Source organism: Gymnoscopelus braueri, assembly GCF_963280865.1.
Source record: "Gymnoscopelus braueri genome assembly, chromosome: 9".
Lineage (NCBI taxonomy): Eukaryota > Metazoa > Chordata > Actinopteri > Myctophiformes > Myctophidae > Gymnoscopelus > Gymnoscopelus braueri.
In genome coordinates, this window is record NC_137610.1 from 42,141,358 (window position 1) to 42,159,974 (window position 18,617).

The 18,617-nt window shown below is 40.2% G+C and overlaps 3 protein-coding genes across 3 annotated transcripts; all 3 read right to left on the minus strand.

Moving 5' to 3' along the window:
• Positions 1–1,177: 1,177 nt before the first annotated feature.
• LOC308092699 (C3a anaphylatoxin chemotactic receptor-like) lies at positions 1,178–5,730 on the minus strand. The gene is made up of 4 exons (XM_080438785.1): positions 5,578–5,730; positions 5,483–5,515; positions 3,966–4,154; positions 1,178–2,819 (listed from the first exon to the last, which is right to left on the minus strand). Exons 3-4 carry the CDS (start codon positions 4,083–4,085, stop codon positions 1,932–1,934), a joined length of 1,008 nt encoding a protein of 335 aa, XP_080294911.1. The 5' UTR covers positions 4,086–4,154; positions 5,483–5,515; positions 5,578–5,730; the 3' UTR covers positions 1,178–1,931.
• A 3,674-nt stretch (positions 5,731–9,404) lies between these two features.
• On the minus strand, positions 9,405–11,746 carry LOC308092700 (fMet-Leu-Phe receptor-like). Its single transcript, XM_080438786.1, has 3 exons — positions 11,650–11,746; positions 10,609–10,797; positions 9,405–10,313 (listed from the first exon to the last, which is right to left on the minus strand). The coding sequence occupies exons 2-3, from the start codon at positions 10,726–10,728 to the stop codon at positions 9,471–9,473; spliced, it is 963 nt and encodes a 320-aa protein (XP_080294912.1). The 5' UTR covers positions 10,729–10,797; positions 11,650–11,746; the 3' UTR covers positions 9,405–9,470.
• Positions 11,747–13,666: 1,920 nt separating this feature from the next.
• Positions 13,667–17,396, minus strand: LOC308092332 (C3a anaphylatoxin chemotactic receptor-like; the record flags this gene model as incomplete). The annotated part of the gene is made up of 3 exons (XM_080438184.1): positions 17,276–17,396; positions 15,968–16,156; positions 13,667–14,530 (listed from the first exon to the last, which is right to left on the minus strand). The coding sequence occupies exons 2-3, from the start codon at positions 16,085–16,087 to the stop codon at positions 13,667–13,669; spliced, it is 984 nt and encodes a 327-aa protein (XP_080294310.1). The 5' UTR covers positions 16,088–16,156; positions 17,276–17,396.
• Positions 17,397–18,617: the final 1,221 nt, after the last annotated feature.

Sequence of the window (18,617 nt, forward strand, 5' to 3'; positions counted from 1 at the left end):
CTGCAGACTAGAAGCAAAATGTATGAACAATGAGCTATTTTAAGCAGTGGGGGAAAAAGTACTCAAATGTTTTACTTAAAGGTTTCATGACGTTCAGTTTTAACAAAAAAGTCCACTCCATTGATCCATGGCAGGTGTTTTTCTCTCACATTTCTAAAGCCTTTTCAACTGCAATGAAAAAATAAATCTTTGCCTGCGGGTGTCGCTGGTGAGGGATTTTGCCTGTCAATCATCGCCTCTGCTCCGCCCCCCCCAAAGGAAAGGATAGGGGAGGGGAGGGGCGAGGAGGAGAGTGGGCGGGATTAATCGGCTGTGACCTCACTGCCGAAGGGCCAAACTCAGATTACTTTTCAGCCTAATTATTCAGAAAACCCCAGACCACAGAAAATCCACTGAATATTCAATGTTCAGATTTTTTTGGGTGTAATTGAGGTCATAAAACCCCCCCCCAAAAAAGTTAAAATGAATGTCATAGAACCTAAAAGTATCAATACTGTAATGTAGAAGTACTGTTACAAGTAAAAGTTCGGAATTCAAAGTTTACTTGAGTAAAAGTACAAAAGTATTGGTATCAAAATGTTGGTATCAAAACCAAAAGTACAACATTTTTTGAAAATAGCAGATCTACAAGCTCACAACTCGTCGCAATGTGACGCGTTGTGAGCTCGTAGATCGGCTATTTTCAAATAGCCTAGATATAAAATAGGGCTAAAGTGGTTAATGTATGTTTTATAATGTAATAGTTTATATCTGCAAAGTAACTAAAGTTTGTAGTGGAGTAAAAGTACAATATTTGCCTCTGAGATGTAGTGAAGTAGAAGTAAAAGTACAGAAAATTGGAAATACTCCAGTAAAGTAGATGTACTCAAAATTGTACTTAAGTACAGTAAATGTACTTAGTTACTTTACAACACTGGTTTTAAACTGGCTCGTGACAAGCATGAGCTCAGACTGACCACAGCCACCACTGACAGATCATATCCCCTTTTTTCGCAGTATTAGCAGTATTAGTTCCATAAGCAAGCGTGTTAGATCGTCAGCTTCACTACAGGTAACAGTTTCTCATACTATCTCTCTCACCAGGGTCCATGGAAGACTATAGGGAGACCGCCTCCAACCTCTGCAGATATGTACTAGTCATATTGTGTTAACAAATACTCTACTATACAGATACTTTGAAATACAATTTTATTGATTCAAACAATTTGGAGTTTTAACTCCCGAAGAGGAAGTTCACAGCACAGAAAGATCCACATAGAGATATTCAAATTACAGACAAAACAGAGTGGCTGTGCTATGTAAAAATAATAAGTGATGATAACACCCTTGGTTGTCACTGCTCTGTAGCATTGCTTGTATATGAGCTTTCTGGAATCCTCAAATGCAAAAAGCTTTTCCAAGCAGCACTGTTTTCTGGACAAAAATCAAGGCAAGGCACACCCGAGCGAAGCAATAGCAATACTTTTTAAAGTGTCCAGATATTTTGCACAAGCAGCACTTTGAGAAGAAGTGTTGCAAACCTTTAGGCTTAGTTCATGCATTGTGTAAATTAGTTACATCTTTTGCCTTAACCCATTAAGACCTGAGGCCAATTCTACAAATCCCTTCTAAATCAGTAATTCTCAAACTGTTTCGTGCCAAGGACCCCCAAATTGATATGTATATGGCCATGGACCCCCATCTGAAAGCCTTTTGTGCCAGGGACCCCCAGAATAGAAGTTTTGTGTAAAAAAAAATCAAACACTTTCAAGATTTTCCAAAAATGTTTAAGAATAACAGATGTACAAGCTCACTGTGATCTTGTATATCTGCTATTTTTGAGGACCACTCTTTAAAAGAAAATGACTTTGGGTGGGGCCAGAACTCTTTACAACATAAAAAGAAACTGGGCCACAAATGCAATGAATGGCCAAACTGAGACGGCCTATCCTTCACATCGTTGTTAGACAGTGGGCCTCAATCCTGCTACAGCTGTCATCCCCTGAGAGCGCGTGAGATTGGGTGTATGATCCCCCATCCACCCCAGCTGTTCTCCCATCCTCATCCTCAGCCAGCGCCCTGCGGAACACCGTAGCTAGGCTATGTCTGCACATCGCCTTCACGTCCACCCCCATGCTGAAGTAAAGCAGTGGGTTCACACAGCTATTGAAGTATGCCAAAGCCTTTGCCACCGGTAGCCCGATCTTAACCACAAGACTTTTTTTGTCCCTCATACTGGCCAGCTGTAAGAAGTGGTAGGGAGCCCAGCACAGAAAGAAAGCGATGACCAGCAACGCCAAAATGCGAAGTGGTCGAGATGTGTTTGGGAGGCCTGTGCGTCTGATGCCGATAGCCGTCAGGATGTAGCAGACAAGAATGACGATGAAAGGCAGCAGGAAGCCACACGAGAAGCGAATGACGCTTAATGCTAGCATGACAGCTTTGTCATCGGTGGTGTTTGTCCCTTTCACCACCACGCTACATTTGGTCAAGTTGTCCTTCCCCAGGTACACTTCCCGGTAATGGAAGTATGGAGCACTCAAAATGGATGCCAACAGCCAGATGCAGGCGCTTATCACCTTTGCAGCTGTCAAGTTTCGCCGATTCCTGATGAAGATGGGACACCGGACGCACAGCACACGGTCGAGGCTGATGACAGCCAGCAGGAAGACAGAGCAGAACATGTTGGCGTACTTGAAGAATCCATTGAATTTGCAGCTGAACACATCGATGGACCAGTGGTGGAAGAAGAGCCACTTGATGAGGGAATTGACACGCGTGAAGCAGAAGATCAGGTCAGCCACAGCCAGGTTCACCAGCCACACGTTGTTCACGGCGGGCTGGAGATGAATGAGAAAGGAGATGAGATAAGGAGAGAAGAGATAAGAGGGAGTAGATTTATTCATTAAGCACTTACTTTATTAGCACCACACTTTAAAACCCAGCAATGGTAAGAGATCGCAATTGTCTGTCCAAATTTCTGTATTGTGTTCAAAAATCCAATATTTTTGAAGAAGAAATAGAAACTGCTCTTAAAAAATAATTGTATAGTTAACAATTAACACAAATCATGGTAGCCTACTTTAAAAACATGTTTAATACTACTACTAGTAATCTGGAAACAAGACTGACTCGCTACGTTCAGTGTTTTGGAGGCTTCCATTTGAGCCTGATATCCAAACGTCACCTGTTACTGTACATAGGCACGTTATTATTGATTATAGTGCTCAATGAATCACAGCAGCAAGGGAATTGACATTATTAGCCAGCGCCGCTCTCTGAATGCTTCTCTTGTTGACGATCACTAGCCTGAGTAATTGTGTAAACGCTGCATATAGTTGGATAAAGTGTCCACTAAGGGCAGTGAAATAATTATTTTAGCCAAAAGATGGCGATGCACTCTAGGGTATAGCGTGGCTCCAGCCCCTGAAATTGCTAGCCTCTCATTCAGGGTCTGGTGACGCTGTAAAAGGCAGAGTTTTCTCGGTTGAAAAATCTAACCGGTGGCCCGGCCCGATCGGGTTTGGGTTAATCCAGTAAGAATCAATCGCTAAAGAGTCCCACTTTGGCCATGCCCCCATCTCAGAAAACTGCTGCACTGAGAGGGTTTTCAGACTGAATAATGGAGTGAAACGAAATGAAAATTCAGGCTGAGTGTCAGGCTAGAGTATAGCATGACACATTGGCCAAATGATGATGTGCACTCTAGTCTAGGGTATAGCATCAGAAGACAGGAGTACCTTGGTAGAAGACTGGTGTAGTTCATCAGTGACTCGGATGACGTCACTGAAACTCACCTGAGCGTGTCATCAGCTGAGATGTTTAGCCCCGCCCAGAAAATATTAAGTTCATTATTAAAGAGCCTGTAAACAGGAAATGCTTTTGGGCTTTTCCTGTTTACAGGCTCTTTAATGATGAACTTCAGTTAATTTCCTTTCCCCAAAAATTCATGAATAGCATTTTAAAAGTGAAGATTTCATATCCACCTTGAGTTTGAAGCTGGCAACCCAGATCACCAAAGAGTTGCCTGTGATTCCCAGAATAACAGTGAGGGTATAAATGACAAAAGTGATTTTGTCTACGATGGCATTGATGTCCGTCATCATGTCCTGACCCTTCTTACTTGACAGGAGTTTTAAGAGAGGGATGGACGAGTTGGACGATATTCTTTACCCCTGAAGGGAAGAACACCAGTGCGTGACAAGTCAATTAACTCTTACAGTATTTGGCTTACTTCATTCATTTCATTTATACTAAAATATGTCATCCTGTCTACTGCAATGTGCAAGCGTAACAATGTCATTCTAATGCCTTTTTCAGAACACTCCTGACTGAGACACAGCAAGGCAGTATTTTTCTAGCCTGGTAACCCACGCCGGTCGCGGAAATCACATTTCCGCAACCGGGGTGGTTTACCAGGCTAGTGTTTGGCAACTCTAGTCCTTGCTGGTTTTCTCTTCAGCTGTTTAATCAGGGTCTAATTCAAACCTAGAATACAATGTGAATGCAGTTAACTACTGTACAGTACTTGGTGACATAGACAATAAGTAGCAGTCTGGGTGACTGCATGGGGTTAAGGAATTTTACTGAAAGAGAGACTCTTCCCCCATAATGGTTTTCATTGCATCTATATTATTCATTACCATTTAGAAATTACACACCATATACGTATGGATGAATAATGGATTGAACCAGGCACCAGCCACTGTTCACTGGCGGACAATAGTTTCCTGTCCCGAACACTATTAGACTTCTCCTTACGGTTAGCACGGTAGTGAGTAGACTGCTTGAAACAAGGTGAATAATTGACACGCTACAAACACATTGGGTGCCAAAACCGTATATATACGGTTTTGGCCATACTAACGTTGAGTGCCAAAACCGTATATATACTGTTTTTGAAAAAAAAAAATATATATTTTTTCTTCACAGCACCAGGAGATATCACTCCTACAAGATTTAGACTCCAATCCACTTCCTGGTTAACTTATGACTTCAAAAACCTGTATCTCGGCTCCTGTGTACTTTTGTTTTTTACAATGTTAATTTAACTATTTTCAACTGGCTGCAACTATGGAACGGATTACCGAATGTTTTTAAATTTTTTCCCCCGATTGTACGAGACCTGTATGTGTGTAATGAGGGGATCACCGTGAGGACGGTGATCACTGAAAATATTTTGTGACTACTTGAAAAAGGTTAAAAAATGGTTAAAAATCCTGGCACTCAAAGTATAATATTTTAATAAACCTCTGGCACCTGTCACGGCCCCTTGTCACGGGCCGGGTTGTGACACACCCTTAAGATTTTAAAGGTATTTTTTTTTAATCTTATAGTGCAGTGGTGCAAATTACAGCTAACAAACACAGATGAAGATGAAGTGTTATAAAAATGCTTACAAAACTGGTTTAGCAATTATAACTTATGTAATACCCAATCTGTTGTACTAATTGGAATTTGCAACAAACACACCTTCTGCTGATTACACTTACACAGGACTTACCTATATAGCAATGAACAGAATGCTTGCATGGGGCTTGTGAGGTTCTCCTCTGATGCCTGCTCCTGTCGCTGATGGGGAAGAGACAAAAAAAGGACATTCAGTTGAGGGAAATGTCATCACCTCAGCTGTTCCGCCGTGGTTATGCAGAAGTACTCCTCGTTTCACTATTTGAATGTTGGACGAATGTCGCGAACGAATGTAGAGACCAAAAGTAAAAAATGCATCTAGCTGACAGTACAGTATGCTGGACGATTTAGTTCACTTTGTTGTACTGTGGCATCAGGGGTTGTGCCAACTCATCTGGGCAGGACTTCCCAGCTCGCCTCGGGGCACATACAGTGGTGTAAAGTAACTAAGTACATTTATTCAAGTACTATACTTTTTTACTTGAGCATTTCCAATGTTCAATACTTTTACTAATACTCCACTACATCTCAGAGGCAAATATTGTACTTTTACGCCACTACAATTATTTGAAAACTTTAGTTTCTAGTTACTTTGTAGATTTTTATTCTTATTACAAAACATGCATTAACCACTTCATCCCTATTTTATACATAGGCTATTTTCAAACATTTTAGTACTTTTACTTTTGGTACTTAAAGTATATTTTGAATACTTTTGTACTTTTACTCATGTATATTTTGATTACCAGACTTTTACTTGTATGATAGTGTTTCTAAAAAGAAAAAGAAAAAAGACCATTACTGCATCAAAAGTAACCAACAAATTATACTATAAAAACTGGTCAAACATTGGCCAAATTGTCAAATAATATAAGAAAGAGGCAAACATTTTGAAAATAGACGATCTACAAGCTTGTAGATCGGCTATTTTCACTATTTATCTCTGGAACCGAGTCAAACTAAATGTAATGCCTCAACTCCTCAATTCCAAGTGCTTGTCAGGGTGGGGGGTCCCCAGTTCAAATACAGTATGACTATTTTGGGGGTCACGGCCTGAAAAGGTTTAGAACCATCGGTATAGAACCTATACCCTAAACTGTGACCTATTGGTCATATGATTGGTTAGACAAGGAATAATTTCGACAGCATACTGTTGTATAACCTGTATTTCCTTTGTGTGTGTGTGTGTGTGTGTGTGTGAGAGCTGTTGGTGTGTAGCCTATAGTGCTTTTGTGTCTACGACAGGGGCGATTCTAGGATCACTTCAAGGGCTCAGCCCATAAGCCACTGGATAACAATTTATTGATACATTCACTGCTAAGCATGATATTTCAATAGATTTGCTCTTGACAATTCTCTTCAAGACTTGCATGTTTAGCATCTGTTTCTTGCATTCCACCCAGTAACTAAACCTAGTTGTTCACTAATTTGTGTGTGCGCGCGATATATATTAGCTGGTGATATGACACAATCCTTAGATTACATTTCAGCAGCAGTTGAGCATGCATCATAGAAAACTGAACATTCTCCCTGTTCAGTTTACGTTTTTTTTTTTTTTTACACCTACAGAGATGGTGGGTTCTTTGCAAGTCATAAGGTTGTGGTTAGTCTGAATGTTGCACATCCGCCATTTCTCTGTGTTAAACATGACCTACTTAGGCTACTTGACCACATACTTAAGATACTTAGGCTACTTGACCACATAGCCTACATACTGTCCTCCATTTAGTATGCATGCTCTACAGGCTATGACCACATCCTCTCCTCTCATGCTGTCCCCCTCAGACAGAACTGCTAGCTCGAACTAGAACTACGAGGGCAGCAACAATCGATTATCTGTCGATTACTTTGCCGATTAATGGAATAATTGAGAAGAGTGTTTTTGGTTAACTGTATTTCTATTTATTTTCGTATTTTTATTAACGAATAGACACAATATTGTAATGTTTTTATAATCAACTAAATCAAGCCTGATTAACCGTTAAGTCTTATTTCATGTCTTTGTACAATGGTGTAGTGAAAATAAATAGCCAAAATAGCAGGTCTACAAGCTCACAAGGAGTTGTGTCACATTGTCAGGGGGCAGTCCATACCTCTGCTTTAGATCAATCTTGGTCAGTCAATTGTTTGTTTTTTATTTTAAAAAAGGGAACCGAAAGAAAACATGAAATGACACTTCCAAACCCACATCCAGCACCCCCAACATACACAAGCACAATTTGTCTACACAAACACATCGAAACATGCAGAATCATGACACAAAGAGAAACCAACATGATCAGCGCATGTGGTCGGAACTCTCTTACAGAATTAACACAAAAGCAGAGTCAGGAGCAATAAAGGGATATTTCACTTTTTAAAAAAAGTAATGGAAAAATCACGACCCCTCACGCATTAGAAGGACCTTCTAATGCGTGAAGGGGCCGTGATTTTTCCATAACTTTTTTCATTTAATTTGTATACATTATTTGAATGTTTATTTTATTTGAAATTGAAATATGCCCTTAACCAATAAAAAACATATATATACATGTAACTGGATATCAAGCCCTGCAGTATATTCATAAATGTCTTTAAGAGAAGAGGTGCCAGAAACCTTAATACATAAAACTAAACTGGGCCACAAATCGAATGAATGGCTGGAATATTTATTGACGGCGTCTATTCTGCACAGGCGGGATGATTGTATAGGGTGTATACATCCGTATACCTTATTCATATTTGTCTTTATTGTGATGTTCTGTACCCTCTACTCCTCTTTCTTTGCCCTGTATCTGTAACTTTTGCCGCTGTGCTGTTTCTGGTGCCTGAATTTCCCCAGCGGTATCAATGAAGATATCTACAGTATCTATCTGTCTGTCTATCTATGAGACTCTTTCTCCCGTTATTAGACACTGGCTTCCGTCCTACCACAACTGTCATCCCTTGTGAGTGCGTGAGATTGGGTATATGATCCCCCATCCACCCCAGCTCCAACTAAAATGACAGATGCTTTCCCAATTTTGAATGGGTTAATACATTGGAACTAGCGTTGAAATATGAGACAATTTGTGTACAGTGTGCAATACTGTATGGTTTGCAAAACAGTAGGGGTCTGGTCCCATATAGGCTATCATGCTGGGCCCCTTTAGTTTGTATTTATTTTAGACTGATCAGCTGATTTATGTGGTTTTACTACTTTATTTTGTATGAAAATAAGATAACGTATGGTAAACCTGTAATTTACATTCCCAGGTTGATTTTTGTTTCCAGTCTGTCCCTGTGTATTGGATACATTGGTAAATAGATATAAAGCCCTATATTCCCCATTGTAAAATAAAACTTTTTTGGCAACCCTCTTTAAAGGGATTCTAGGCAACATTAAGCCTAAATTTTTAAATATTTATATATATATATTTTGCATTTTTTCCCCCCTCTATCAGCCACTATATAATGATGCTGGGGTGTTTTCCTGCATTGAAACACAGTCCTCTTTCTGAAATCCGTATTTTCCCTACAGTTTATGTTTGTCCGGGACGTAAATCAACGTACGCATGTGCGCGTCCGTGCGCGTCCGTGCGAACTGTTAGAGTGAAACCGAATGGAACCGAGTGCAGCCGACAAAAATGGAACGAGCCGCCATTGTTTTTCTGTTTTTTACTTTCGGTTTTAAAACGCTCTCAAACTTATTTTTTGAGGCACGGAATTTACTTTTAAGATATCGTTTGGATAGAATCTAGTTGTTTAACTTTATATATGTGGTCAATTTATCATGAGAGAGCCTATTTAAAAATGAAAATTCAGAGAACCGGCAGGGGCGGACCGGGCGGGCAGTGACACACATTGTATCCGAATAAAGCAATCTATTTTCGGCATGGCCCGTTTAGAAGTCCCCCCTGCGTCATCCCCTGGTGGTCGGGGAAACAAACTGCTGATGAGGGGGGGGGAAGTGGAGGGGCGATGTTTGACTTTTTTTTATCTCTGAACTTGCCTACAATCCCTTTAAAAGAAAATGACTCAGGGTGGGGCTGAGAACTCTTTACAACATAAAAAGAAACTGGGCCACAAATGCAATGAATGGCCAAACTGAGACGGTCTATCCTTCACATTGTTGTTAGACAGTGGGCCTCAATCCTGCTACAGCTGTCATCCCCTGAGAGCGCGTGGGATTGGGTGTATGATCCCCCGTCCACATCCTCAGCCAGCGCCCTGCGGAACACCCCAGCTAGGCTATGTCTGCACATCGCCTTCACGTCCAACCCCATACAGAAGTAGAGCAGTGGGTTCACACAGCTATTGAAGTATGCCAACGCCTTTGCCACCTGTAGCCCGATCTTAACCGCAACACTTTTTCTGTCCACCATATTAGCTAGCTGTAAGCAGTGGTATGGCGCCCAACACAGGAAGAAAGCGATGACCAGGAATGCCAAAATGCGAAGTGGTCGAGATGTGTTTGGGAGGCCTGTGCGTCTGATCCCAATACCCGTCAGGATGTAGCAGACAAGGATGACGATGAAAGGCAGCAGGAAGCCACACGAGAAGCGAATTATGTTCAACGCTAGAACGATGGCTTCATCTGTGTTGTTTGACCCTTTCACAACCGCTCTACATTTGGTCACGTTGTTGTTCCCCAGGTACACTTCCCGGTAATGGAAGTATGGAGCACTCATAACGGATGCCAACAGCCAGATGCAGGCGCCTATCACCCTAGCAGCTCGCAAGGTGCTCCGATTCCTGATGAAGATGGGACACCAGACGCACAGCGCACGGTCGATGCTGATGACAGCCAGCAGGAAGACGGAGCAGAACATGTTGGCGTACTTGAAGAATCCATTGAACTTGCAGCTGAGGAGAGAACTTCCCTCGACGAGAGAAAGGGCACGCGTGAAGCAGAAGATCAGGTCAGCCACGGATAGGTTCACTAGCCACACGTTGTTCACTGTGGGCTGGAGATGAATGACAAAGGAGATAGAGAGAATTGTAGAGGAGACAACAGGGAGGGACACTTTAAAACAAACCAGTAGTCAAGGATCATGCGCATCAATGGCGTCTGCCATGCAAGCAATGGCGTCTACCCGCCCCCTAGGCCGTCCCTTCCTTCTTTTCTAATTTCCTTGCCTGTAAACAGGAAATGCTTTTGGGCATTTCCTGTTTACAGGCTCTTTAATGATGAACTTCAGTTAATTTCCTTTCCCCAAAAATTCATGAATAGCATTTTAAAAGTGAAGATTTCATATCCACCTTGAGTTTGAAGCTGGCAACCCAGATCACCAAAGAGTTGCCTGTGATTCCCAGAATAACAGTGAGGGTATAAATGACAAAAGTGATTTTGTCTACGATGGCATTGATGTCCATCATCATGTCCTGACCCTTCTTACTTGACAGGAGTTTTAAGAGAGGGATGGACGAGTTGGACGATATTCTTTACCCCTGAAGGGAAGAACACCAGTGCGTGACAAGTCAATTAACTCTTACAGTATTTGGCTTACTTCATTCATTTAATTTATACTAAAATATGTCATCCTGTCTACTATGTGCAAGCGTAACAATGTCATTCTAATGCCTTTTTCAGAACACTCCTGACTGAGACACAGCAAGGCAGTATTTGTCTAGCCTCGTAACCCACGCCGGTCGCGGAAATCACATTTCCGCGACCGGGGTGGTTTACCAGGCTAGTGTTTGGCAACTCTAGTCCTTGCTGGTTTTCTCTTCAGCTGTTTAATCAGGGTCTAATTCAAACCTAGAATACCATGTGAATGCAGTTAACTACTGTACAGTACTTGGTGGCATAGACAATAAGTAGCAGTCTGGGTGACTGGGGTTAAGGAATTTTACTGAAAGAGAGACTCTTCCCCCATAATGCATTTTTTTTCATTGCATCTATATTATTCATTACCATTTAGAAATTACACACCATATACGTATGGATGAATAATGGATTGAACCAGGCACCAGCCACTGTTCACTGGCCGACAATAGTTTCCTGTCCCGAACACTATAGACTTCTCCTTACGGTTAGCACGGTAGTGAGTAGACTGCTTGAAACAAGGTGAATAATTGACACGCTACTTAAGATTTTAAAAGTATTTTTAAGGTATTTTTTTTAATCTCGCAGTGCAGTGGTGCAAATTACAGCTAACAAACACAGATGAAGATGAAGTGTTATAAAAATGCTTACAAAACTGGTTTAGCAATTATAACTTATGTAATACCCAATCTGTTGTACTAATTGGAATTTGCAACAAACACACCTTCTGCTGATTACACTTACACAGGACTTACCTAGATAGCAATGAACAGAATGCTTGCATGAAGTTGCAGTTGAGGGAAATGTCATCACCTCAGCTGTTCCGCCGTGGTTATGCAGAAGTACTCCTCGGCAGGACCTCCCAGCTCGCCTCGGGGCACATACAGTGGTGTAAAGTAACTAAGTACATTTATTCAAGTACTATACTTTTTTACGTATTGAACATTTCCAATGTTCAATACCTTTACTAATACTCCACTACATCTCAGAGGCAAATATTGTACTTTTACTCCACTACAATTATTTGAAAACTTTAGTTTCTAGTTACTTTGTAGATTTGTATTCTTATTACAAAACAGGCATTAACCACTTCATCCCTATTTTATACATAGGCTATTTTCAAACATTTTAGTACTTTTACTTTTGGTACTTAAAGTATATTTTGAATACTTTTGTACTTTTACTCATGTATATTACCAGACTTTTACTTGTAAGAAAGAAGACCATTACTGCATCAAAAGTAATCAACAAATTATACTATAAAAACTGGTCAAACATTGGCCAAATTGTCAAATAATATAAGAAAGAGGCAAACATTTTGAAAATAGCCGATCTACAAGCTTGTAGATCGGCTATTTTCACAATATTTATCTGTGGAACCGAGTCAAACTAAATGTAATGCCTCAACTCCTACAATTCCAAGTGCTTGTCAGGGTGGGGGGTCCCCAGTTCAAATACAGTATGACTATTTTGGGGGGTCACGGCCTGAAAAGGTTTAGAACCATCGGTATAAAACCTATACCCTACCTAAACTGACCTATTGGTCATATGATTGGTTAGACAAGGAATCATTTCGACAGCATATAACCTGTATTTCCTTTGTGTGTGTGTGTGTGTGAGAGCTGTTGGTGTGTAGCCTATAGTGCTTTTGTGTTTACGACAGGGGCGATTCTAGGATCACTTCAAGGGCTCAGCCCATAAGCCACTGGATAACAATGTATTGATACATTCACTGCTAAGCATGATATTTCAATAGATTTGCTCCTGATAATTCTCTTCAAGACTTGCAAGTTTAGCATCTGTTTCTTGCATTCCACCCAGTAACTAAACCTAGTTGTTCACTAATTTGTGTGTGCGTGCGAGCGAGCGTGCGTGTGTGTGTGTGTATATATATATATAGCTGGTGATTTGAACATTCTCCCTGTTCAGTTTATGTTTGTTTTTTTTACACCTACAGAGATGGTGGGTTCTTTGCAAGTCATAAGGTTGTGGTTAGTCTGAATGTTGCACATCCGCCATTTCTCTGTGTTAAACATGACCTACTTAGGCTACTTGAGATACTTAGGCTACTTGACCACATAGCCTACATAATGTCCTCCATTTAGTAGGCATGCTCGTCTACAGGCTATGACCACATCCTCTCCTCTCATGCTGTCCCCCTCAGACAGAACTGCTAGCTCGAACTAGAACTACGAGGGCAGCAACAATCGATTATCTGTCGATTGCTTTGCCGATTAATGGAATAATTGAGAAGAGGGTTTTGGGAAAACTGTATTTTTATTTCGTTTCGTATTCAACTAAAATGACAGATGCTTTCCCAATTTTGAATGGGTTAATACATTGGAACTAGCTTTGAAATATGAGACAATTTGTGTACAGTGTGCAATACTGTATGGTTTGCAAAACAGTAGGGGTCTGGTCCCATATACTGTAGGGCAGGCTATCATGCAGGGCCCATTTTAGTTTGTATTTATTTGATAGACTGATCAGCTGATTTATGTGGTTTTACTACTTTATTTTTTATAAAAATAAGATAACATGGTAAACCTGTAATTCACATTCCCAGGTTGATTTTTGTTTCCAGTCTGTCCCTGTGTATTGGATACATTGGTAAATAGATATAAAGCCCTATATTCCCCATTGTAAAATACAACTTTTTTGGCAACCCTCTTTAAAAGAAAATGACTCAGGGTGGGGCTGAGAACTCTTTACAACATAAAAAGAATCTGGGCCACAAATGTAATGAATGGCCAAACTGAGACGGTCTATCCTTCACATTGTTGTTAGACATTGGGCCTCAATCCTACTACAGCTGTCATCCCCTGAGAGCGCGTGAGATTGGGTGTATGATCCCCCATCCACCCCAGCTGTTCTTCCATCCACATCCTCAGCCAGCGCCCTGCGGAACACCCCAGCTAGGCTATGTCTGCACATCGCCTTCACGTCCACCCCCATACAGAAGTAGAGCAGTGGGTTCACACAGCTATTGAAGTATGCCAACGCCTTTGCCACAGGTAGCCCGATCTTTACCGCAACACTTTTTCTGTCCACCATATTAGCTAGCTGTAAGCAGTGGTATGGCGCCCAACACAGGAAGAAAGCGATGACCAGGAATGCCAAAATGCGAGGTGGTCGAGATCTGTTTGGGAGGCCTGTGCGTCTGATCCCAATACCCGTCAGGATGTAGCAGAGAAGGATGACGATGAAAGGCAGCAGGAAGCCACACGAGAAGCGAATTATGTTCAACGCTAGAACGATGGCTTCATCTGTGTTGTTTGACCCTTTCACAACCGCTCTACATTTGGTCACATTGTTGTTCCCCAGGTACACTTCCCGGTAATGGAAGTATGGAGCACTCATAACGGATGCCAAAAGCCAGATGCAGGCGCCTATCACCCTCGCAGCTCGCAAGGTGCTCCGATTCCTGATGAAGATGGGACACCAGACGCACAGCGCACGGTCAATGCTGATGACAGCCAGCAGGAAGACGGAGCAGAACATGTTGGCGTACTTGAAGAATCCATTGAACTTGCAGCTGAGGAGAGAACTTCCCTCGACGAGAGAAAGGGCACGCGTGAAGCAGAAGATCAGGTCAGCCACGGATAGGTTCACCAGCCACACGTTGTTCACTGTGGGCTGGAGATGAATGACAAAGGAGATAGAGAGAATTGTAGGGGAGACAACAGGGAGGGACACTTTAAAACAAACCAGTAGTCAAGGATCACATGTATGTCCAATCCATGTAGAATGTTATAAATTTGTATCCCTCATTTGAAAAAAGTATTTTTAGAAAATAATGTAATTCAGTCAGAATAGAGCGAATAGATTGAGACCAATAATAGCTTGAGAACATTTTATTTATAAAATGTAAATGCAATTGTGAATATTATATTTGATCTTGGCGTTCAGGCTCTGCTTACATTAATCCCTGCTCAGCACATTAGCAGACAACCATTTAAGAGCAGGGAGATATACATCTATAACAAATCCCCCAGGGGGAAACAGTGCTGGGGTGGTGATGGTGGAAGCAAACAAAGCACCTACAACATCAGTGGCAACACTGATGACAGCGAGAGGAAGTGCAATGAATCAGGTGAGCTTAAGTAGACCGCCATAGTGCTGCACATGGGTATAAACATCTGCCTGAACTTAGCTCGCAGGCTACGCATCATTTGATCATTAATTTAACACAAATCATGATACTTTTCAAAGCACATTTTATTGCTACTAATCTGTATTAATTTCATGAATTGTGTACTGTATTAAAATAGAAGGGGGAAGCGCTCAAACAGGTGTTCTTCAGTGAAACGGGTAGGTACGTATACATAAAAGCAATAGAAGAAAGAAAAAAAAATTAAGTTCTGCTTGTGGTGTGATAGAGTGCCTCATAACCTACTTTTTTCCCTATAGTCTGACTCACCACAAGCAGAACTTCATTTTTAGTTTGCTTCCTTGTGTAGGCTACTGTATTGTTAGTGAGACAGAATTTTTAACCTATTATTACCATTCCCCAAATAATTCATAAATAGCACTTTAAAAGCAGGTGGAAGAAGTACTCTAATTTTGTACTTAAGTAAAAGTATCAATATCACAATGTAATAAATGCTCTATTACAAGTTAAAGTCCGGTATTAAAAATTTACTTGAGTTAAAGTAAAAAAGTATTGGCATCAAAATAATACTAAGAGTACCAAAAGTAAAAGTACTTATTATGCAGAATGTCCCATTTCGCAAGTTTCCAAATGTATGAAATCCTTAGAAAATAGCAGATCTACAAGAGGTTGTAGATCGGCTATTTTCAAACAGCCAAACTATATAGGGCCGAAGTGGTTAGTTAGTGTATGTTTTGTAATGATAATCTAAATCTACAAAGTAACTAGTAATTAACATTTTCAAATAATTGTAGTGGAGTAAAAGTACAACATTTGCCTCTGGGATATAATGGCGTAGAAGTAATAGCATTGAAAATTGGAAATACTCCAGTAAAGTAAAAACACATCAAATCGAGGACAGTACTTGAGTAAATGTACTTAGTTACTTTCCACCACTGTTTAAAAGTGAAGACTTCATATACCTGGAGTTTGAAGCTGGCAACCCAGATCACCAAAGAGTTGCCTGTGATTCCCAGAATAACAGTCAGGGTATAAATGACAAAAGTGATTTTGTATACGATGGCATCGATGTCCATCATCATGTCCTGACCCTTCTTACTTGACAGGAGTTCGAAGAGAGGGATGGACGAGTTGGACGATATTCTTCACCCCTGAAGAGAAGAACACCGGTGCATGACATGTTATTTTCTTAATTTATTCTTCAGTGCATGCAAGCTAATTTATAAAAAAATATGCATATCTCTGCTGTCGGGCAGAAACCAGCTATGTCCAAAATATTAGCTTTTCAGGAAATGAAAAAACAACAACATGCTTTTAGAACAACACAATACTGTCTCATCAAAGTTGGTATGGTGACTTTATACATTTACAGATACTTGAATGTGTCCTAATATTATCATCACTGACACCAAATACAGCTCAAGTGGAGTTAGGAGGTTTTTGACCATTAATGTGGAGTTTTTTCATGCTAATCAATGATGGATAAAAACAGCTACCTCCAATGTTGGAGTTAGGTGGTTTAACTGACAGTTTTGAGGATCCAATGGAGTTAGGAGGTTTAGTCAGAAGCGTTCAATATTTGTAAAACCCCACACACAGACACAATGTTCAATAGCACTGATTTATTAAAAAAAATAAAAAAAGTTGAAAAAAGATATGCAAACCCAACAATGTAATTCTAATGCCTTTTTCAGTACACTACTTACTGAGACAAAATAGGGCAGTATATTATAACCACTGTTGTAATGCAGTGACCACTTACTACATAGTGCTATAATCACTTTACAAATTTTATTGTAAAATAATGTATTTCATAATGTATTATGATTATTGTTATAATACATTATGAGTACTTATTGTGAGTGTTTATACAGTAACTGTAATTCTACAATGTTATAAGCAGATTATAATGCATGTAAACTTTACCTTACGAGTCATACAATATAATGTGCTATGATTATTGTTATCAAGCATTATGATTTCTTGTAAATATACAATGGCATGAACAGATTATAATGCAGGCATACAGTAGGCTTCATAGAAAGTCTTAATTTTCTTTATTATTTCTATATTATTAGTATTACTAATAACACAATATGTGTAGAAAAATAATGATGGATTGAACTAGGCACTGGTCACTGATGGACAATAGCTTACGGTCCTGAACACTAGACTTCTCAAATACCAGCTAACAAACTTTGGTGAAGTTTGATATAGTATTATAAAATGTTTACAAAGCATGTTTAGCTGTTATAGCTGTTATGCTATACCTAATCATTTGTAGTAATTGGGACCCACACATCTGCTGCAGATTGAACTGAAGGACTTACCTGAATTAGCCTGACTAATACAGAAATATATAGGCTACAATTAGTGCTGGCAGGTTCGTCAGGTACAGTAGCAATGAATATAGAATGCTTGTATGAAGTTGCTTTTGCAGGAACAATAACGTCACCTCAGCTGTTCTGCATGCAGAATACAGAAGTAGCCTAATCCTCATTTGACTATTCATGCATGATTTACTGTAAGCAAACCAATGTAGAAACCAAAAGTAAGTGCTCCTCCGAGTGATGAAATTCACTGACATGACACTTATTTTCCTGTTCACTGATGACATTATTAATTAACCACTATAAGCCCCCTTTCAAATAAAATAAAAAATGTCTACCTTTTAATACAGCAATGCATTGATATTAAAAAGAAGAGAAAATAATGTGCTTTTGAATACTTTAAGTTAAGTAACAGAACAACTTTCACTTGTTGAGTAATATTGAGTATCTACTTTGACTTAAGGCTACTGGTACTGGGGTTGAGTAGCCTACTTGTGTCCTTCTAATCTACACTGTAGAAGGTCTCAAGTAGAATCTAGGTTCATGAAAATGGCTATGTCAACTCCAAACAGCCCCAAAGACGCGATGCCAGCACTATTTGACCCCACTGATTCCTAAAACAATACAGGTCAGTGTTACAATAGTGATGGTACATGTCCAATGGGCGTTTGGAGTTTTTCATAAATGTACCACTCACCTGGTCTGAGAAAAGGGGGGCAGACAGTTTCTGGCAAGCAAATGTGTATTGCCGAATACAGTCCGCCTCCTTTAATTTCTGTTTTCAGAATCAATAGGGTCAAATAGTGCTGGCATTGTGTCTTTGGGGCTGTTTGGAGTTGGCATAGCCATTTTCATGAATGTTGAAAGGTCTAAATATACAATTGCCAAATATGTGCATTAAGCCTGCATATAGCCTAGGTCAAGGCCCTATACCAATTCACGCAAAATGAACATATACTGTACAACAATCTGACTATTATGAGGCATAATACTACACGCACGCTCTGTCTGTCTGTCTGTCTGTCTGTTTGTCTGTCTGTCTGTTCTCGTCATTATATCTATCTATAAATCTATCTTAATAGTCGAATAAACAATGAGTCTAAACGTCCACTTTCCATAGACAGATTATATTTCATCACTGAGGAAGAGGATTATTTACATCGTATTTAAAACGGATATAAGAAGAGTGGGCACTATAAGGAAGAGTGGGCACTGTAAGCAAGAGTGGGCACTGTAAGCAAGAGTGGGCACTGTAAGCAAGAGTGGGCACTATGAGGAAGAG